This window comes from Chiloscyllium plagiosum, unplaced genomic scaffold (assembly GCF_037043375.1).
Source record: "Chiloscyllium plagiosum isolate Xiang-an unplaced genomic scaffold, Cpla_swu_hap1 HiC_scaffold_33, whole genome shotgun sequence".
Classification (NCBI taxonomy): domain Eukaryota; kingdom Metazoa; phylum Chordata; class Chondrichthyes; order Orectolobiformes; family Hemiscylliidae; genus Chiloscyllium; species Chiloscyllium plagiosum.
The window spans coordinates 31,495,019-31,515,808 of NW_028270171.1; the positions used below are offsets into that span (position 1 = coordinate 31,495,019).

Genomic DNA, 20,790 nt, shown 5'->3' on the forward strand with positions numbered 1-20,790 from the left:
TAAGGGGCAACCTTTTCACGCAGAGGATGGTAGATGCATGGAATGAGCTGCCAGAGGATGCAATGGAGGCTGGTACAATTGCAACATTTAAGACGCATTTGGATGGGTATATGAATAGGAAGGGTTTGGAGGGATATGAGCTGGGTGCTGGCAGGTGGGACTAGATTGGGTTGGGATATCTGGTCGGCATGGACGGGTTGTCCAAAGGGTCTGTTTCTATGCTGTACATCTCTATGACTCTATATGGAATGAGCTGCCAGTGGAAGTGGTTGAGATGGGTACATTAACAACATTCAAAAGGCATTTGGACAAATAAATAGATAGGAAAGGATTAAAAGGATATGGGCCAAGTGCAGGGAAATGAGATTTAGTGTGGATGGACATTTTGGTCGGCATGAACCAGTTTGGGCCAAAGGGCCCGTCTCCCTGCTATAGAACTCGATGATTCTATGTTGATCAAATGGGCAAACAGTGGACAGATTAAATTTAACATGGAGAAGTGTGAAGCAATTCATAAAGGAATCAGAAATATTCTCATGTTAGCATACTGTGACTGATGGGGCAGCACAAGGATCACAACTATTTCCAATCTATTCCAATAACATGGACGTGAGGATCGAGTGTAATGATCCAGACCTTTCAAGGGCAACAATCACCAATACAGAGCTACTTGCTCTCAATTTGTACACAATATCTGAGGGAAGCATTGCTGGGAAGGATGTTCTCAATGTGTACACAATATCTGAGGGAAGCATTGCTGGGAAGGATGTTCTCAATGTGTACACAATATCTGAGGGAAGCATTGCTGGGAAGGATGTTGAATCCAGCTTCTGCAGAAATGCAGCATGACCTTCTATTGGAGATCTTCTTCAGCACACAAGATTGCCAGAGGAGAGAAAGCAACACCAGTTGCTGTAATCTGGAAACTTCATTCTCTGACCTTTCAAACCCATGATCACTACTATCTAAAAGTATAGGGCAGCAAATACATGGAATCACCACCACCGCAAGTTCTTCTTCACTTATCATACTGACTGGGAAAAATTTTACTTTTCATTTAGTGTAACTGGGTCAAATTCTTGAACTGCCTTCCTCAAGATATTTTGGATGTCCTTACACCTAATTGTCTGAGGCAGTTCACAAAGGTAACTCACCATGACCTTCTTAAAGGCTATTAGGCATGGATAATGTGTTGGTCCAGTCAACAACACCCACAAAACTGAACAAAAAAAAACACAAAGGCTTGGTGACAATTAAATAACTTAGCAGTGTGCCAGTGAATGAATGTAAGTGAGGTAATTGGTAGATGGGCATGGAGGATAGAGTGAAACAGTGGGTAGGTTGGCAGAGATGTTGAGTGCTATTAGATGGATTGCAACAATGTGGTTGTCTGCTTGGAAGGGTGGAAAGGTGCTAGGTAGCAGATGGAAAGGTAGCATGTGATAGGGTAAGTAGGTGGTAATTGGGTAGGGTGGAAAGGTGCCTAGTCACAAAGAGATGCAGATCTACAGCACAGAGGCTATTCAGCTGATCATTTCTGTACCGGTCAGAAACAACCATCTAACTATTCTAATCCCATTTTCTTGCACTTGGCCAATAGCCTTATATGCTTTGGCATTGCAGGTATACCGAGTTTTGAAAAGATTTGTAGCTCAGGTTGAGGTTTTGGATGTAGGTTTGCTCACTGAGCTGCAAGGTTCATTTCCAGACGTTTCATTTCCCTACTAGGTAACATCTTCAGTGGGCCTTAGGCAAAGCAATGCTGAGAATTCCTGCTTTCTATTTATGTGTTTGGGTTTCTTTGGGTTGGTGATGTCATTTTCGGTGGTGATGTTATTTCCTGTGGTGAAGTCACTTCCTGTTCTTTTTCTCAGGGGGTGATAGATGAGGTCTAATTCGATGTGTTTGTTGATAGAGTTCCAGTTGGAATTCCATGCTTCGAGGAATTCTCTTGTGTGTCTTTGTTTGGCTTGTCCTAGATGGAAGTGGTGTTCTTCCTCATCCATATGTGAGGATACTAGTGAGAGAGTCATGTCTTTTTGTGGTGAGTTGGTGTTCATGTATCCTGGTGGCTAGTTTTCTGCCTGTTTGTCCAATGTAGTGTTTGTTACAGTCCTTGCACAGTATTTTGTAAATGACACAATACAGACAACAAGCGGAGCGGGGACAGTCAGTGGGCCTGGAGGTGTGTAGGGACAACTAGCAGGCCCTGAGTGGATCTGGGATGGCCAGCAGGCTAGAGGACCCAGCAATGCGAGGATGGCCAGTGGACCTATGCTCAAGGTCCAAGCAGAGCAGGGACGGTTGTTCGACTGGGGACCTGTGAGGGAGGTCAGCAACTTGCAAGCCTGGGCAGAGTATGTGTGGATACCTCCTGTGCTGATCTACTGAAAAAGTATAATGCTTGTCTTTTTTTAACTTTATTCTCATTTTTCTAATTTGTACTATGAACAACTGTAAATAATGTAACTTTTTTTTCCTTTCTTTTTCCCTTTATTTCTGTATTTACGATTTGTACCTAGGTACTTTGTAGGTAAGATGGTGCCATATGGGCCAACATTGTAAAATTTTCACTGTACTCCTGTACGTCTGTTCTTGAGTACACACGACAATAAAGGATATTCTAAATTCTAAAATCTGGGTGAAAACATTTCTCCTTAAATCCCCTCTAAACTTTCTACCTCTCACTGTAAATTTTTGACCCTGGTTATTCATCCCTCCATCAGGGAAAAGTTTCTTCCTGTCTACCTGATTAATGCCCTTCATTATTTTATACATCTCAGTCATGTCCCATCTCAATCTTCTCTGCTCCAAGGAAAACAACCCCATTCTGTCTAATTTCTCCTTACAACTAATACTCTCCATCGCAGGCAACATCTTGGTAAATCTCTTCTGCACTCTCTCCTCTGCAATTAACTCCCATAAGGTGAATTCCAGAACTGAACATAATGCTGTAGTTGAGGCCTAACCAAGATTTAAATAGTTCCAGTATAACCTCCCTGCTCTAAAAGTCTATGCTCAGCTAATAAAGGCAAAGTTACTATGCTTCTTCTTAACCACTTTATCCACCTGTCCTGGTATGCTAAGGGACCATTGTGCACACAAGCCAAGGTCCCTCTGATCCTCAGGTTTCTAGCTTCCTACCATTGGTCATGTATTCCATTGGCTTGTTTGTTCTGCCCAAGTGCATCACCTCACATTATCTTAATTGAATTCCATTTGCTCATCAGCTGCTCAGCTTATCTGACCAGCCCACCTATATCCTCCTGTAATCTAAGGCTATCCTCCTCACTATTTACCACCTCTCTAATTTTTGTCTCACTTTTACTGATACATCCGGTCTCCAAATATCAGGATGTCGGATGAACTGAACAAATATTTCAAAAGTTGCTGATCACACAGAAAAGTGGTAACAAGACTGGGTGAGAATTTGTAAAAATTCAGATGTGGGACGTGGGTGTCACTGGCCGGTCAACATTTATTGTACGTCCCAAGTTGCCCCTTGAGAAAGTGGGGATGAGCTGCCTTCTTGAACTGCTGCAGTTCCTGTGCTGCAGGTATACCCATAATGCCCTGAGGGAGGGAATTCTTGTTTTTTGATCCCGGAACGCTGAAGGAACACTAATATATTTCCAAGTCAGGAAAGGACTTAGAGGGATTTTGTAAGTGGTGGTGATCCCATTTATCTGTTGCTCTTGTCCTTTGAAATAGAAGTGGTTGTGGATTTGGAAGATGTTGTCTCAGGATCTTTGGTGAGTTTCTGCAGTGCATCTTGCAGATAGTACTCACCCATTGCTACGGAGCGTGAGTGATGGAGAGAGTGGAACATTGTGGATGTGGTGCCAATCAAGCGGGCAACTTTGTCTTGGATGGTGTCATGTTTCTTCAGGTTTGTTGGAGCTGCAACCTGACTTGTGCCTTGTGAATGTTGGACAGGATTTGGGGAGTCAGGAGGTAAATTACTCACTACAAGATATCTAGCCTCTGACCTTCTTTCACGGCCACTGTATTTATATGGCTTGTCAGTTCAGTTTCTGGTCAATGATAACCTGCAGGATGTTGACAGTGGAGGATTCAGTGATGGCAACACTATTGAATGTTAAGGGGTAGTAGTTAGATTGTCTCTTATTGGAGACGGTCATTGCCACTTGACAGCCCAAGTCCGGATATTGTCCAGGTCTTGTTACATTTGAACACACACTGCTTCAGTTTCTGAGGAGTCATAATAGTTACTGAACATTGTGTAATCATTGGTGTGACAATGCTGTGGTTTTGTGAGATGCGTTTCATCCTGGTTTCTTTTACAGGGAGATTGGGGAACAAATGTTGAGAAGTCTATGAGAAAATAAACAACTTGTGAGGCCTTAGGTTTTTTTTAAAAAATTGGAACATTACAAGCAGCCTGAGTGCATGTGGTCAAGCTCTCACAGATCAAAGATTTTTAGTTAGCTTTCAGCAGTTATTCTTGTGGACTTGAAGAAGTGAAAGCTATTTTTCACACTCGTGATTACAGCCAAAAGCTGGGGGTACTCTTCCTGGGCTGATGGATTGCATGTGAGATGAAATCTGGTTTCTGAATTTGCCTTTTTGCCAAAGGCTGTGTTTATGGGATGTTAAATAGTAATTACTAATACTACTTAGATACTGTATCTATTATTCTGTTAAGTTTTCTAATAGAATTAAGTTATTCTAAGTTCTTCTTTCTTTTGTTGTGTTTTAACTATCATCTTTGAATAAATTGTGTTTTGCTTAATGTCATGTAGTTTGACTAGTTAAATTGCATTTGGAACACATTTGCCTTTAAAATAAGAAAAGGTTAGGGTCCAGGATATTTCCTTAAAATATTTTGAGGGGGTCTGGTCTGGTTCATAATATCAATGAACATTCCCACTTCTGAAATTACACTGGAGGGAAGGTTGGGCCAAGGACACTACCTGAGGAACTCCTGCAGAGGTTTCCTGGATCTGGGGTGACTGATCTCAAAGACCAAAACAATCTTCCTCTGTGCCTGATATAACTCTAACCAACGGTGTTTGCCCTCTGATTCTCTTTGATCCCAGCTTGGCCAGGGCTCCCTGATGTCACACTCAGTCAAATCCGGCCTGGATGTCAAGAGCTGTCGCTCCCATCTCACTTCTAGAATTCAGCTGTTTTGTCCATGTTTTGACAAGGGTTGTAATAATGTTAGGAGTTAAGTGGCCCTGGTAGAACCCAAACTGAGTGTAACAGAGCAGGTTGTTGCTAAGCAGGGGCTGTTTGATAGCACTGTTGATGACACCTTCCATCTCTTTACTAATGATTGAGAGGAGATAGATAGGGTGGAAATTGGTAGGATTGGATTTGTTCTGCTTTTTGCGTACAGGACATATCTGGGCAATTTTCCATGATTTTTGAGATTAGATTAGATTCCCTACAGTGTGGAAACAGGCCCTTCGGCCCAACAATCCATACCGACCCTCCGAAGAGTAATCCACCCAGACCCATTTCCCTCTGACTAATGCACCTAACACTATGGGCAATTTAGCATGGACAATTCACCTGACCTGCACATCTTTGGACTGTGGGAGGAAACCCACGCAGACACGGGGAGAATGTACAAACTCCACACAGAGAGTCGCCAGAGGCTGGAATCGAACCTTGGACCCTGATGCTGTGAGGCAGCTGTGCCAACAGAAAATAACTAAAAAGAATAGAGTGGAGTGATGGGTGTCTTGACGGGATGCTGATTGTTGGTGTAACGCTGAGATGCATTATGATGATGTAATGTTGGCGTGTAGTCTGAGGGTGAAATGGACAGATGTGTGCGGATGTGAAATCCTGAATGTGGCGTAGTAGTGGAATACGCCTGCGCAGTAATGGGATGACTTAATGTATCAATGGCGGGCAATAGTCCCAGAATGCCCTGCGTCGCTAAAACCTCTCTATCTGGGCGGAGGCTTTCCGCAGAGGGACAAAGGCGGTGGCAGGAGCAGCGACAGAGAAGGTGAGATCGGCCGGTAGCTGAGGTTTCCAATGAAAAAGCATGGGGTCTCTATCAGGCCGCGGCTCTGAATCCGACGTAACACTCACTGAGGGAGGCCGAGACTTTGTTTTGGCGCCCCTTTCAGACATGGAGAAGTCGGCTGTGTAAAAGTGGAGTCCGAGGTTTCGGCCAGGCCTTCGGGAGATCGACAGAGAACAGCTGGACCTGAGACCAGTTACCCCAGAGTGGGGTATCTGCCTCAGAGTGGGCAATGTGAGAAGGAGTTTCTCCATACTGGGGTACCTGAGGGTCATTTACCCCAGTGGGGTATCTGAGGGAGATTTATCCCAGAGTGGGAAATCTGAGGGAGGTTTGCCCCAGAGTGGGATATCTAAGGGAGGTTTACCCCAGAGTGGGATATCTAAGGGAGATTTACCCCAGAGTGGGATATCTGAGGGAGATTTACCCCAGAGTGGGATATCTGAGGGAGATTTACCCCAGAGTGGGATATCTGAGGGAGGTTTACCCCAGAGTGGGATATCTGAGGGAGATTTACCCCAGAGTGGGATATCTGAGGGAGATTTACCACAGAGTGGGATATCTGAGGGAGATTTACCCCAGAGTGGGATATCTGAGGGAGATTTACCCCAGAGTGGGATATCTGAGGGAGGTTTACCTCCGAGTGAGATATCTGAGGGAGATTTACCCCAGAGTGAGATATCTGAGGGAGATTTACCCCAGAGTGGGGTATCTGAGGGAGATTTATCCCAGAGTGGGATATCTGAGGGAGGTTTGCCCCAGAGTGGGATATCTGAGGGAGGTTTGCCCCAGAGTGGGATATCTGAGGGAGATTTACCCCAGAGTGGGATATCTGAGGGAGATTTACCCCAGAGTGGGATATCTGAGGGAGATTTACCCCAGAGTGAGATATCTGAGGGAGATTTACCCCAGAGTGGGATATCTGAGGGAGATTTACCCCAGAGTGGGATATCTGAGGGAGGTTTACCTCCGAGTGAGATATCTGAGGGAGATTTACCCCAGAGTGAGATATCTGAGGGAGATTTACCCCAGAGTGGGGTATCTGAAGGATATTTACCCCAGAGTGGGATATCTGAGGGAGGTTTGCCCCAGAGTGGGATATCTGAGGGAGGTTTGCCCCAGAGTGGGATATCTGAGGGAGATTTACCCCAGAGTGGGATATCTGAGGGAGATTTACCCCAGAGTGGGATATCTGAGGGAGATTTACCCCAGAGTGAGATATCTGAGGGAGATTTACCCCAGAGTGAGATATCTGAGGGAGATTTACCCCAGAGTGAGATATCTGAGGGAGATTTACCCCAGAGTGGGATATCTGGGGGAGATTTACCCCAGAGTGGGATATCTGAGGGAGATTTACCCCAGAGTGGGATATCTGAGGGAGATTTACCCCAGAGTGAGATATCTGAGGGAGATTTACCCCAGAGTGAGAAATCTGAGGGAGGTTTACCTCCGAGTGAGAAATCTGAGGGAGGTTTACCTCCGAGTGAGAAATCTGAGGGAGGTTTACCTCCGAGTGAGAAATCTGAGGGAGGTTTACCTCCGAGTGAGAAATCTGAGGGAGGTTTACCTCCGAGTGAGAAATCTGAGGGAGGTTTACCTCCGAGTGAGAAATCTGAGGGAGGTTTACCTCCGAGTGAGAAATCTGAGGGAGGTTTACCTCCGAGTGAGAAATCTGAGGGAGGTTTACCTCCGAGTGAGAAATCTGAGGGAGGTTTACCTCCGAGTGAGAAATCTGAGGGAGGTTTACCTCCGAGTGAGAAATCTGAGGGAGGTTTACCTCCGAGTGAGAAATCTGAGGGAGGTTTACCTCCGAGTGAGAAATCTGAGGGAGGTTTACCTCCGAGTGAGAAATCTGAGGGAGGTTTACCTCCGAGTGAGATATCTGAGGGAGGTTTACCTCCGAGTGAGATATCTGAGGGAGGTTTACCTCCGAGTGAGATATCTGAGGGAGGTTTACCTCCGAGTGAGATATCTGAGGGAGGTTTACCTCCGAGTGAGATATCTGAGGGAGGGTTACCTCCGAGTGAGATATCTGAGGGAGATTTACCCCAGAGTGAGATATCTGAGGGAGATTTGTCCCAGAGTGAGATATCTGAGGGAGATTTGTCCCAGAGTGAGCTATCTGGGGGAGATTTACCCCAGATTGAGATATCTGAGGAAGATTTACCCCAGAGTGAGATATCTGAGGGAGATTTACCCCAGAGAGAGATATCTGGGGAAGATTTTACCCCAGAGGAGATATCTGGGGGAGATTTTACCCCAGAGTGAGATATCTGGGGGAGATTTACCTCCCGGGTGAGACATCTGAGGGAGGTATAGCCCCGAGTGGGACATCGGGGGGAGGTTTAGCCCCGAGTGGGTTATTTGGGGGAGGTTTAGCCCCGAGTGGGATATCTGGGGGAGGATTAGCCCTAAAATATTGAATTCGGGGCATAATGAGATGTTTGCTGATGACTGCAAATCACTGAATATTTAACAAGATAGACTAAATAGACTTTTTGAAGTTAAAGGTGTTGAGGGATATGGGGAAAGAGAGCAGGAGTCTGGTGCTGAGCTAGCGGATCAGCTATGATCATGCTGAATGATGGAATGGACTGAATGGGGCTGACTAGCTTATTCTTGCTTCTATTTTATATGACTATGTGAAGTGACTAGATCCCTTTGTCTGTCAACATCATACATAAATATATATAAATCATCATCTATAATATATATAAATATGATGTCGCACTGACTTTGATGGTATTCTAGAAATTGATTCATGTTGTCTATGATTGCAGTTAATTTTAAATGTAACTTGTAGCACAACATTAGTCAATTCTTTTCAGTAATTGTGCTGAGTAGTGATTTACTTATTATCACTATTTTTTTTGCTCTCTCAGTGCCTTTTCACTGGTTCTCACGTTATCAAATAGGTCATTCTTTTTGAACGTCCTGGTGAAGTGGAGATGAATGTGCAGACATGCGACGTTTCCCCGCTGGGAGAATGTGGATCGCCTTCACAGGGTCAGGCTCCTTCAGACCCCCAGAAACAAAACCGGTACCGGTGTTCAGTGTGTGGAAAGGGTTTTACTTACCCGTCGCATTTGGAGGTGCATTTCCGAGTTCATACTGGGGAGAGGCCATTTGAATGTCCTGTGTGTCAGAAGGGATTTTTCAAAGTTACTTACCTAACACGACACCAGCGCATTCATACAGGCGATAAGCCATTTCAATGCAGTTTGTGTGACAAGCGATTTTATCGGTCCTTTGAAGTAACAAGGCATCAGCGGACACACGGTGGAGAGAAACCATTTGAATGTCATGTGTGTAAAAGGCGATTTTATACATCTGGTAACATGGTGCAGCATTTGCGAGTTCACACTGGAGAGAAACCCTTTCAGTGTACTCTGTGTAAAATGCGATTCTCCAGATCCAGCAACTTGATTGAGCATCTGCGCACACACACTACTGAGAAACCGTTTGAATGTGCCTTGTGCAAAAAATTGTTTCGAAACTCTGGTGGACTTGCAAAACACCAGTATTTGCATAGTGGCTTGAAACCGTTTCAGTGTCAGGTATGTGGAAAGGGCTTTGTGCAACAGACTCATTTGATCAAGCATCAAAGTTCTCACAATCAAGAAAAGATCTGAAACCAATGGCACACGGAAAGGAAATGCATAGTTAACACAAATCGTATATTAATATTCATTGGCATACAAAAAAAGGCTGACTGACCTGAATGAAGTTGGAAAGACACAGGCATTGAAATGCATGTGCATATACTGATGAACACATAAATTGGATAAAGACTAATGCACTTATAGCACGCATTGATACTGTCACAAAGACATACGCAGCATTTAAAATTATGGGGAAGGGTTGGACTTGGGGGAATTTGATTTGACTGGGAGGTACATTCAGGAATATTGCAGAATGTAGAGAAGGCCATTCTGCTGTTTGTGTGCCAGGTCTTTGGTAGTTCCATCCAATCAGTCTCTGCACATTATTAGCCAGACCTTTCCCCCATTATTTTATGCTTCTTTTGAGAAGGACAATCTCGTTAGTATTTTTGATTTGCATTTTAGGATTTTAAAGCTATGCAGTTTAACCTTACTCGTCGATATGGGGATTATATCAATGATATGTGCGTGTTGCAGCTGAAGCTAGCATTTATTGTTCATCCTGGTTGCCTTGAAGGTGGTGGTGAACCCACCATCTTTCAGTCCTAGTTCTGTTTTCATAAGTTTTATTAGACCACTTCAGAGGAGAATTGAAGTTCAGTCATATTTCTGAAGTCATTTGGGCTATATTTGAAATTATAGTTATGAACCTGGCTGATATTTTTGCATCATCGTTAGCCATGGATGAGGTCCTGGAAGACTGGAGGGTAGCAAATGGTGCCATTATTCAAGAAGGGCTGCAAAGAAAATCCTGGGAAGTATAGACCAGTAAGCATATCATCTGTGTGGGTAAGTTACTTGAAGAATCTGAGGGATAAAATATACATGCATTTGTTAGATTAGGAGTAGTCAGCATGGCTTTGTAAGTAGGAGATTATGTCTCTCAAATGTGTTAAGAGTTCTTTGATGAAGTAACCAGGAAGGTTGCCGAGGGCTGGGCTGTAGGGGTAGTCTATGTGGAGTCAAAAAGTGTGGCGCAGGAAAAATGCAGCAGGTCAGGAAACATCCGAAGAGCAAGAGAGTCAATGTTTCAGGCATAAGCTCTTCATCAGAATGTCCTGCTCCTGGGATGCTGCATGACCTGCTGTGCTTTTCCAGTGCCACACTTTTTGACTCTGACTCTCCAGCATCTGCAGTCCTCACTTTCTGCTGGTAGACTGTATAGATTTCAATAAGGCCTTTGATAAGTTCTACGTGGTATGCTGCTGTGGAAGGTGAGATCATAGGGAATCTGTGGCGAGCTGGCAAATTGAACACCAGCTTGGCTTAATGGTAAGAAGCAGAGGGTAGTAGTGGAAGGATACTTGTAGGACTGCAGGCTTGTGAAGAGGGGTTGGTGCTGAGCCCATTATTATTTTTTATCAATATTCATGATTTGAATGAGAATGTACAAGTCACGATTAGTAAGTTTGCTGATGACACTAAAATAAGCAGTATTGTGGGCAGTGAGGAAGGTTATCAGAAATTGCAGCAGGACCTTGATCAGCTGGGGAAGTGGGCAGAGAAATGGCAAATGGAGTTTAATGTAGGTAAGTGTGAGGTCTTGCATTTTAGAAAGTCAAATCAAGATAGGAGTTTCATGGTGAACTGTAGGGCTTTAAGGAATGTAGTGGAACAGAGGGACCGTGGAGTTGAGGTTCACAGTTCTCTGAAATGGGAGTCACAGGTAGACAGGTCAGTGAAGAAGGCTTTTGGCACATTGACCTTCATCAGTCCGGGCATTGAGTGTAGAAGTTGGGAAGATATGTTGCAGTTATACAGGACAATGGTGAGGTTGCATTTGGAGTATTGTATTTAGTTTTGGTCACCTTGCTATAGGAGCGATGTTATTAAACAGGAAAGAGTGCAGAAGAGATTTACATGGATGTTGCCTGGACTCAATTGTCTCAGTTGTAGGGAGCGGTTGGACAAGCTAGGACTTGTTTTCTTTAGAGCTTAGGAAACTGAGGGGGGATGTTGTAGAGGTGTAGAAGATTGTGAGAGGCATGGAGAGGGTAAATGCACTCAGTCGACTTCCTAAGATTGGGGAATTGACGACAACTGGGCATCAGTTGAAGTTTAGAGGGGAAAGAAGAAAAGGTAACCTGAGAGGCAACCTTTTACACAGAGATGGAATGAGCTGTCAGCGGAAGTGTTTGAGGCGGGTATATTTCAAAGGTATTTGGACAATACATGGATAGGAAAGATTTAGAAGGATATGGACCAAGTGCAGGGAAATGGGGTTAGCATGAATGGATATTTTGGTCAGCATGAAAACGTTTAGGCCAAAGGGCCTGTCTCCCTGCTGTAGGACTCCAACCAGCTGGCTTTTATAAATGACAGTCCAGTAGCTTAATGCTCTCAATTATTGATGCTGATTTGCAATGAAGGTGCTAAAGCACAGTTAATGTTACTGTGATCTCTGTGTCAAAAAGATTATGCAATCGATTTCTATTCCAGACCAGATAGTCCTTACAAAAGAATGAAGGAGTGTCATAGAGTCATAGAGGTGTACAGCATGGAGACAGACCCTTCAGTCCAATTTGTCCATGCTTCCCAAATATCCTAACCTAATCTAGTCCCATTTTCTAGCATTTGGCCCATATCCCTCCAGACCCTTCCTATTCATATACCCATCTAGATGCCTCTTAAATGTTGCAATTGTACAAGCCTCCACCACTTCCTCTGGCAGCTCATTCCATACACTCACCACTCTCTACATGAAAAAGTTGCCCCTTAGGTCCCTTTTGTATCTTTCCCCTCTCATCCTAAACCTATGCTCTCTAGTTCTGGACTCCCCACCCCAGGGCGTATAGATTAGATTAGATTACAGTGTGGAAACAGGCCCTTCGGCCCAACAAGTTCACACCGACCCGCTGAAGCGCAACCCACCCATACCCCTACATTTATCCCTTATCTAACACTACGGGCAATTTAGCCTGGCCAATTCACCTGACCTACACATCTTTGGACTGTGGCAGGAAACCGGAGCACCCGGAGGAAACCCACGCAGACACGGGGAGAATGTGCAAACTCCACACAGTCAGTCGCCTGAGGTGGGAATTGAATCCGGGTCTCTGGCGCTGTGAGGCAGCAGTGCTAACCACTGTGCCACCGTGCTGCCCACAAACATACTTTGTCTGTTTTTCCTATCCATGTCCCTCATGATTTTATAAACCTCTATAAGGACACCTCAACCTCCGACGCTCCAGGGAAAACAGCCCCAGCCTGTTCTACCTCTCCCTATAGCTCAAATCCTCCAATCCTGTCAATATCCTTGTAAGTCTTTACTGAACCCTTTCAAGTTTCACAACATCCTTCCGATAGGAAGGAGACCAGAATTGCACACAATATTCCAAAAGTGGCCTAATCAACATCCTGTACAGCTGCAACATGACCTCCCAACTCCTGTACTCAATATGCTGACCGATAAAGGAAAGCATACCAAACGTCATCTTCTCTATACTTTAAACCTGCGACTCTACTTTCAAGGAGTTATGAACCAGCACTCCATGGTGTCTTTGTTCAGCAACACTCCGTAGGACCTTTCCATTATGTGTACAAGTCGTGCTAAGATTTGCTTTTCTAAAATGCAGCACCTCACATTTATCTCAATTAAACTAAATATACCTCCTATGTTCACATCCAAATCATTTATATTGATCCAGCACTGATCCTTGTGGCACTCTACTAGTCACAGGCTACCAGTCTGAAAAGCAACTTGCACCCTCTGTCTTCTGCCTTCGAGCCAGTTCTGTATCCAGATGGCTAGCTCGCTTTGTATTCCATGCAATGTAACCTTGCTAACCAGTCTCCCAAGGGAAACCTTATCGAACATCTTACTGAAGCCCTTATAGATCACCTTATTGGGATTGTATTATAGAACCCCTAATAGTCAGTGGGAAATTAAGAAACAAATTTGTAAGGAGATCTCAGTTATCTGTAAGAATAACAGGGTGGTTATGGTAAGGGATTTTAACTTTCCAAATGTAGACTGGGACTGCCATAGTGTTAAGGGTTTAGATGGAGAGGAATTTGTTAAGTGTGTACAAGAAAATTTTCTGATTCAGTATGTGGATGTACCTACTAGAGAAGGTGCAAAACTTGACCTACTCTTGGGAAATAAGGCAGGGCAGGTGTCAGTGGGGGAGCACTTTGGGGCCAGCGACCATAATTCTATTAGTTTAAAATAGTGATGGAAAAGTATAGACGAGATCTAAAAGTTGATATTCTAAATTGGAGAAAGGCCAATTTTTCAGTATTAGGCAAGAACTTTCTAAAGCTGATTGGGGGCAGATGTTTGCAGCTGGAAAATGGGAAGCCTTCAGAAATGAGAAAATGAGTACAGAGACAGTATATTCCTGTTAGGGTAAAAGGAAAGGCTGGTAGGTGTAGGGAATGCTGGATGATGAGAGAAATTGAGGGTTTGGTTAAGAAAAAGAAGGAAGCCTATGTTGCAGGATAACCCATGTTTTGATATGCCTGCTTGGATGAATGACCTTATTTTAAAAAGTGGCTTGCAGGGGAATAATCTCTGATAAACATTGACCAAGATACCAACTGGTCATTATTAACAAACCAGATTAACTGTTTGTAGTTGTTTTCTCTACCTAATTTGGCTGTCTTTTCCCTCGATTACAGTTTTTCAAAAACACTTAATTAGTTTTGAACTTGTTTAGGATATTCTGAACTCTTAAAAGGCAAACTTCCAGACTGAAGTGGGATTTAAATTCTCAGATTGCAGATGTGAGATTTGAACTCGAAATTTCCTGGATTGCTAGTCCAGGAACATGACTACATCACATTTATCTTAATCAACTGTACAGTTATATCATCAACAGGAAATGTGTTTTGTTTGTTTCTATCCATCTGTCACAATTCAGCACAAGGCAAATTTCTTAAGTTTTCCTTTGTTAAATAAAACTTTAATCAGAAAGGCAAACTTTGACGATTAACAGAAATTTCAACAGTGCTGCATATTGACTATAACTTTTGACAAATATTATCAACCAAAGCAGACAACAGAAAGAACAACCAAACATTTGTCTTTAGTTATTAAAAATCAGAGACTTAATTTTTATTTAATTGTAATTAAACTTTGTAAGCTGCATGTTCACCTGAATCACCAGGAACTCTATACAAATGATCTAACATAAGTTGCTTTCTGCGTGTACTCTAAAATACATTAGTTATATATATATATATTAATCTGTATTACTATTTTTAAACCTGTATGAAGAAAAGAAAGTTGTCATGTGGAATGTGCCTCCCTCCCTGAAGTGGTGTGATTGGTCTTTGGAGGGGGGGAGGTTTGTGCTTTACATGTGCTTTCTCTCACCCTTCTGCATCCAACTCCATCTTTCCCAAAACATATCTTTCTATTTCTTTGTATGTTTAGCTAGATTTCTCATAAATGCATTATGTAATCCTACTCAATTATTCCTTTTAGTAGCAAATTTCACATTCTAACCATATTCTGGTTAAAGAAGTTTTCCCTGCGTTTTATATTGGATTTATTAGTGACTATCTTGTTATTATGATTGAATAAAAGCAAAGTACTGAAAAAAAGTGGGATTGGATTCAAAACATTAACACTGTTTCTCTCTCCACAGATATTGCCAGAGCTGCAGAGTTTTTCCAACATTTTCTGTTTGTTATTATTATTATTATTATTATTATTATTGGAGACATTTCCTCCACAATTACACTGTTAAACCTTTTCATGATCCTGAAGATCTGACTGTCCTCACCCCTAAATCTATTTCTGATAGAACGCTAGTCTGACCAATCTTTTCTAATACTGTCTCAGACCTGATATCGTCTCAGTTCTGATTTCATGCTGATAAATATTTTTTGGCATCCTTCTGTAGCTTAGATTTGACTGGTGCTGGTTCTTTGAACAAGATAACCTCTAGTCCTACTCTCCTCTGCTTTCTGTTTGTGGTGTAAAATTCCAAGCAGTGGAATGTGGTGAAACGGTTAAAAATTATGTCCCAATACATGTGTGAATCTAACCGGAATGGAGGTGTTGCTTAGTCCCGTGTGAATCTTCTTATCTGTATGTAACCAGAATGGAATGTGTTTTTTAGCCTTGCTCTGCTGTTCACATGAATGTTTATATCTGGAAAAGAATAAAAAGCTGGAAAAGTCTCCAGTTCGGGGAGTCTGCTCCGGGGTTACGTTTAACCGCCGAGCGTGGGTTGTTGGCAACCGCTCTACAAGAACTGACGGCTCCCAGTTTTTGTAACATGTAGAGTGAGCATAAACCAGACCCGTTGTGCGACACTGCGGGGAATAAAATGCCCATATTCTAGCAGTCTCGCCTCTTGGTCGTTTGTTCTGTGTCAGACTACTCTCCTACGAACCTGACCTTGAGAATTTTTTAAAACTTTTGGCGTAGTCGAGCAGGGTCAATCGCAATTGAGGAGAGATTTTGATACAGAACAATGTTTTGGAAAACGACTAAGAAACCAGAAGAACAAACTGTGGAGGTCCCGACCGTCCCGGGATGGCATGGATGTGGGCATGTACGTGGCAGTTTGTTTGAGAAAGGATCCCAGTCCTGCCGAAGAACCCCTTGCCTGGGGTACAGCGGAGGATGTGGGCATGTCCAAAAGGCTGAAGCGGAGTTAACAGAATTGAATGGGATTGAACTGAACTGAACTGAGTGGAACTGAAGTGAATCAAATTGAACGGAACAAAATGGAACTGAGCTAAATTGAATTGAAATGGACGGAACTGAATTGAACACAATTGAATTGAACTGAACAGACCTGAACTGAGCTGAATTGAACTACACTGAATTGACTGAACTGAAATTAACTGAAACGAATTGCATAATGTAACACATGTATTGGGCCAAGCAGTGGAATGTGGTGTAAAATTCCAAGCAGTGGAATGTGGTGAAACGGTTAAAAATTATGTCCCAATACATGTGTGAATCTAACCGGAATGGAGGTGTTGCTTAGTCCCGTGTGAATCTTCTTATCTGTATGTAACCAGAATGGAATGTGTTTTTTAGCCTTGCTCTGCTGTTCACATGAATGTTTATATCTGGAAAAGAATAAAAAGCTGGAAAAGTCTCCAGTTCGGGGAGTCTGCTCCGGGGTTACGTTTAACCGCCGAGCGTGGGTTGTTGGCAACCGCTCTACAAGAACTGACGGCTCCCAGTTTTTGTAACATGTAGAGTGAGCATAAACCAGACCCGTTGTGCGACACTGCGGGGAATAAAATGCCCATATTCTAGCAGTCTCGCCTCTTGGTCGTTTGTTCTGTGTCAGACTACTCTCCTACGAACCTGACCTTGAGAATTTTTTAAAACACTGTTGACCTGCAATTTTTTTGTAGTTAGCACTGCTGCCCCACAGCACCAGAACTCTAAGTTCAGTTCCTGCCCTGGGTGGGTAACTGTTTGTATATTCTCCCCATGTCTGCGTGGATTTCCTCTGGGTGCTCGGTTTCCTCCACAGTCCAAAGATGTGCAGGTTAGGTGGTTTGGCTGTACTAAATTACCCATAGTGTCCAGCGATGTGCGGGCTACAATTAGCCATGAGAACTGCAAGGTTACAGGGATTGGGTGGGATGCTGTTTGGAGGGTTAGTGTGGACTTTGTGGGTTGGATGGCCTATTTCTGCACTGGGGATTCTGTGATCTTATATACAGAGGAACTCCAATTATCCAAATATCAATTATCTGAAATCGGATTATCCGCAGGGGATCTCAAGGTGTTCATAGAAATATTATGTCAGAGCTGTTTCAGCCCTGATCGCGTCATTTGTTTACAGGTGCAATGATTAAATGGGGTGGGGGTGGTTGTGGTTGGGGGCTGGGCGGGGTTGGAAGTGGACAGTGGATGCGGGCAGGGTTGAGGGCGGGCAGGAGGTGGGGGCGGGCGGTATGCCAGGACTCTCACGCTGTGAGCTGCTGCCTAGTGTCCTGAACGGGAAGCAGACTCCACAGAAAACTCAGTGCTCCAGAGGAAATCAATGAACCGAATAATCAATTATCCGAAGGAAATAGTGCCCGCCCATCTCGTTCGGATAATCAAGGTTCCTCTGTAATCAATTCTTTTTTTGGAAGCTTGTATTGAATCTGCTTCTCCACAGTGCATTTGTAACAACATTCTACTTAATGGCTTTTTGCCATCTCATCTCGGGTTTTGCCAATGGTCTTAAATGTGTGCCCTCTCATTTGTGAAGCTATCTATGGTGGGAAATAGTTTCTCCTTACTCACTCTATCAAAACCCTCCATGTGTATCCTTTTATTAATACGAAAGCGAGACTTATGCATCATACTTACATGTATAACCAAACCATGATTGTATGCAAGTTTAACATCCCTTCTACAAAGAACAGTACGGTGCAGGACAGGAACAGACTCTTTGGTTCGAAAACCTGAAATACTGAATAAAGGATCAATACTGGGACCTCTGTTGTTTGGAATATATACATGATTTGGATGAAACTGTAAGTGATCTGATGAGTAATTTTGCAGAAGACATGGAAATTGGTGGGGTTGTAGATGGTGAAGGTTGTCAAGGATATAGCAGAATATAGATCATTTGGAAAGTTGAGTGGAGAATTTAGTCTGCACCAGTGTGAGATGCATTTTGAAAGGTCGAATTCAAGAGGACTGTACTGTGCAGGATATGCTGAAAATGGTAAAACCCTTGAAGTATTAACATAGAAAGGGATCTTGTGATGCAAGTCCATAGCTCCCTGAAAGTGGCAAGACCATTGGATAAGGTGGTAAAAAGGGTGTGTGGCATGCTTTCTTTTATTTGGGAATCGAGTATAAAAGTTGGTAAGTCATGTTACAGCTGTATACAATTTTAGTTTAGCCATATTTTGGACTATTATGTGTAGTTCTGGTCACCACACATTTGGAATGATGTGGAAGCTTTGGAGAGAGTGCAAAAGAAGTTTAACAAGATATTGCCTAGTTTGGCGTGTATTAGCTATAAAGAGAATTTGGATAAATGTGGTTTGTTTCCATTAGCGTGTCGAAGGCTGTGGGCGACCAGATGGAAGTATATAATTGGATACAGTGGATGGTTGGAGTTTTTTTTTCCCAGGGTGGAAATGTCCAATTCTAGGGGAATAGATTTTGGTGTGAGGGAGAAAGTTTAAAGTAGTTATGCCTGGCAAGTTTTTGTACACAGTAGTGGTAGGTGCCTGGAATGTGCTGCCAGTGGAGGTAGTAGAAGCAGAAAGGTTAGCAAAGTTTAAGAAGCATTTAGACAGACACATGAGCATACAGGGAATAGAGAGAGACAAACCATGTGCAGACAAATGGAATTAGTTTGGAATGCTAGTTTGGTGGGTCACAGAGCCTGTTTCTGAGCTGTACTGTTCTGTGTTCTCTATTCTTAACAGACTGCTCACAAACCTCCAGACACAGGGGCAGTCCTCCACAACTACTCTCCTTTCTCTATGACCAAGCCAATTTTGAATTCCAACTCACTTTTGATCCTCTGTGACTTAGTCAGTCTGATAAACCTTCATTGCACTCCCTTCAGATCCAGATGCTCTTTCTCAAAGAAGCAGGTCAACATTTCACAGAATACTTCTGATGTGTTGCATCAGAAGGGGCTTTACCTGAACTGGAGTGGGGCGAGTGTTCTAGGAAAACAGTCCCTAGAGAGGAAAGAAGGCCTTCAACCATGTTTGACTAATTTTGGCAGTACCAGTGAGGGCAAAAGAGAGAAGATGGCGAAAGGGAAAAGAAAGTGAAGGAAGCCTTGATGGTTGACAGTGAACAAACAAATGGTTGCCTCTCAAAGGGCAGGGTTAAATTTGCTTTTGTCAATGCACAGACTATAGTGAACAAAATTAGGGAACGAGAACCAGAAATTGCTTGATGAGGATATGACAAACTAGCATTGACAGAAACATATCTCAAGCTAAAACAGGACTGGACAATTAATATCCCATAAGGTTTTTAGTAGAAACAGGGTGGATAAAAAAAAGTGTTGCAGTCTTGATCAAAGATAGTATCATTGCCCTTGAACAAGATGCAGTTCCTGAATTAGAATCTATGTGATTTGAGGTGAGAAACAGGAAGGGAATGGTGACTTTGTTGGGTAGTTAATCTAGACCATCAGATAGTGGTGAGCATGGGTATGCCAATTATGGACAACTAGGATTGTGATTATTGGTGATTTCAATTACCCTAGAGTAGACGGGGATAAGGGTGGGACACAGAAGGGGAGAAATTCCTGCAATATGTGTAGGAGAATGCAGTCTTACTAGGGCGGAAGCTGTACCAGGAACCTGATCTTGGGGAATGAGGCAAGCCAAATGCAGAACGTGCAGAGTGGAGAAACATTTGGGTAATAGTTATCATAATATAACAAGATACAATATTAAGTTGGAAAAGGATTAAAATCAGTGAAGGATTAAAATCCTAAACTGAAGAAGGGCACATTTTAGGAGTCTGAATTTGAACTGGAACAGATTGATTAGAAACATATTTTGGTGGATTAAACAGTAGATAAAAAATAGGAGACTTTCAAAAGAAAGATAACTGGGGGGAAATGTAGGTCCATAACAGTGAAAAATAAATACGGGATATCCAAAACTAGAGTGACTAAGATGAAGGGTATTGACGAGAAAATAAGGAAGCACATGGGATTAGTGTAGTTTGGTGTTTCTTGGTCACGATAGACATGGAGGGCTGAAGGGCCTGTTTCTATGCTTATGCCACTATGACTCTATATGATGCGTACCAGAATAATAATGGCAGTAGAAATAAAGAGTATCTTAAATGCAGGAGACAGGCTAAGGCTGAAATCAAGAAGGCTAAGAGCAAGCATGGGGAAAGGAAGGTGAACTGTGCTAAAACAAACAGTAAAATGTTTTTCAAACATGTTCTTAGTAAAACATTAGCAGAAAATGGAGTGGGGCCTATATAAAAAAAAGTAAATTGCTCACTGAAGCAAAAGAAATGGCAAGAGGTAGTACATGAATAATATACTTCTGTCTTTGCCAAATTAGAAGATACTGACAATTGTCCAGTATAGTGATAGATAAAGAAGAGGTGCTAAAAATCCTGACAGCACTCAAGGTAGAGAACATCCAGGCCCAAATGGGATGCATTCTGGATTGCTGACAGAGGTAAGGGAGTAAATCGTAGAGACATTAACAGAA

General features: G+C 42.9%; 1 protein-coding gene across 1 annotated transcript; it reads left to right on the forward strand.

The window, feature by feature from the left end:
- The first annotated feature begins 5,924 nt into the window (after window positions 1-5,924).
- LOC122541988 (uncharacterized) lies at window positions 5,925-15,229 on the forward strand. Its single transcript, XM_087978410.1, has 2 exons — window positions 5,925-5,983; window positions 8,917-15,229. The coding sequence occupies exon 2, from the start codon at window positions 8,950-8,952 to the stop codon at window positions 9,631-9,633; it is 684 nt and encodes a 227-aa protein (XP_087834536.1). The 5' UTR covers window positions 5,925-5,983; window positions 8,917-8,949; the 3' UTR covers window positions 9,634-15,229.
- Window positions 15,230-20,790: the final 5,561 nt, after the last annotated feature.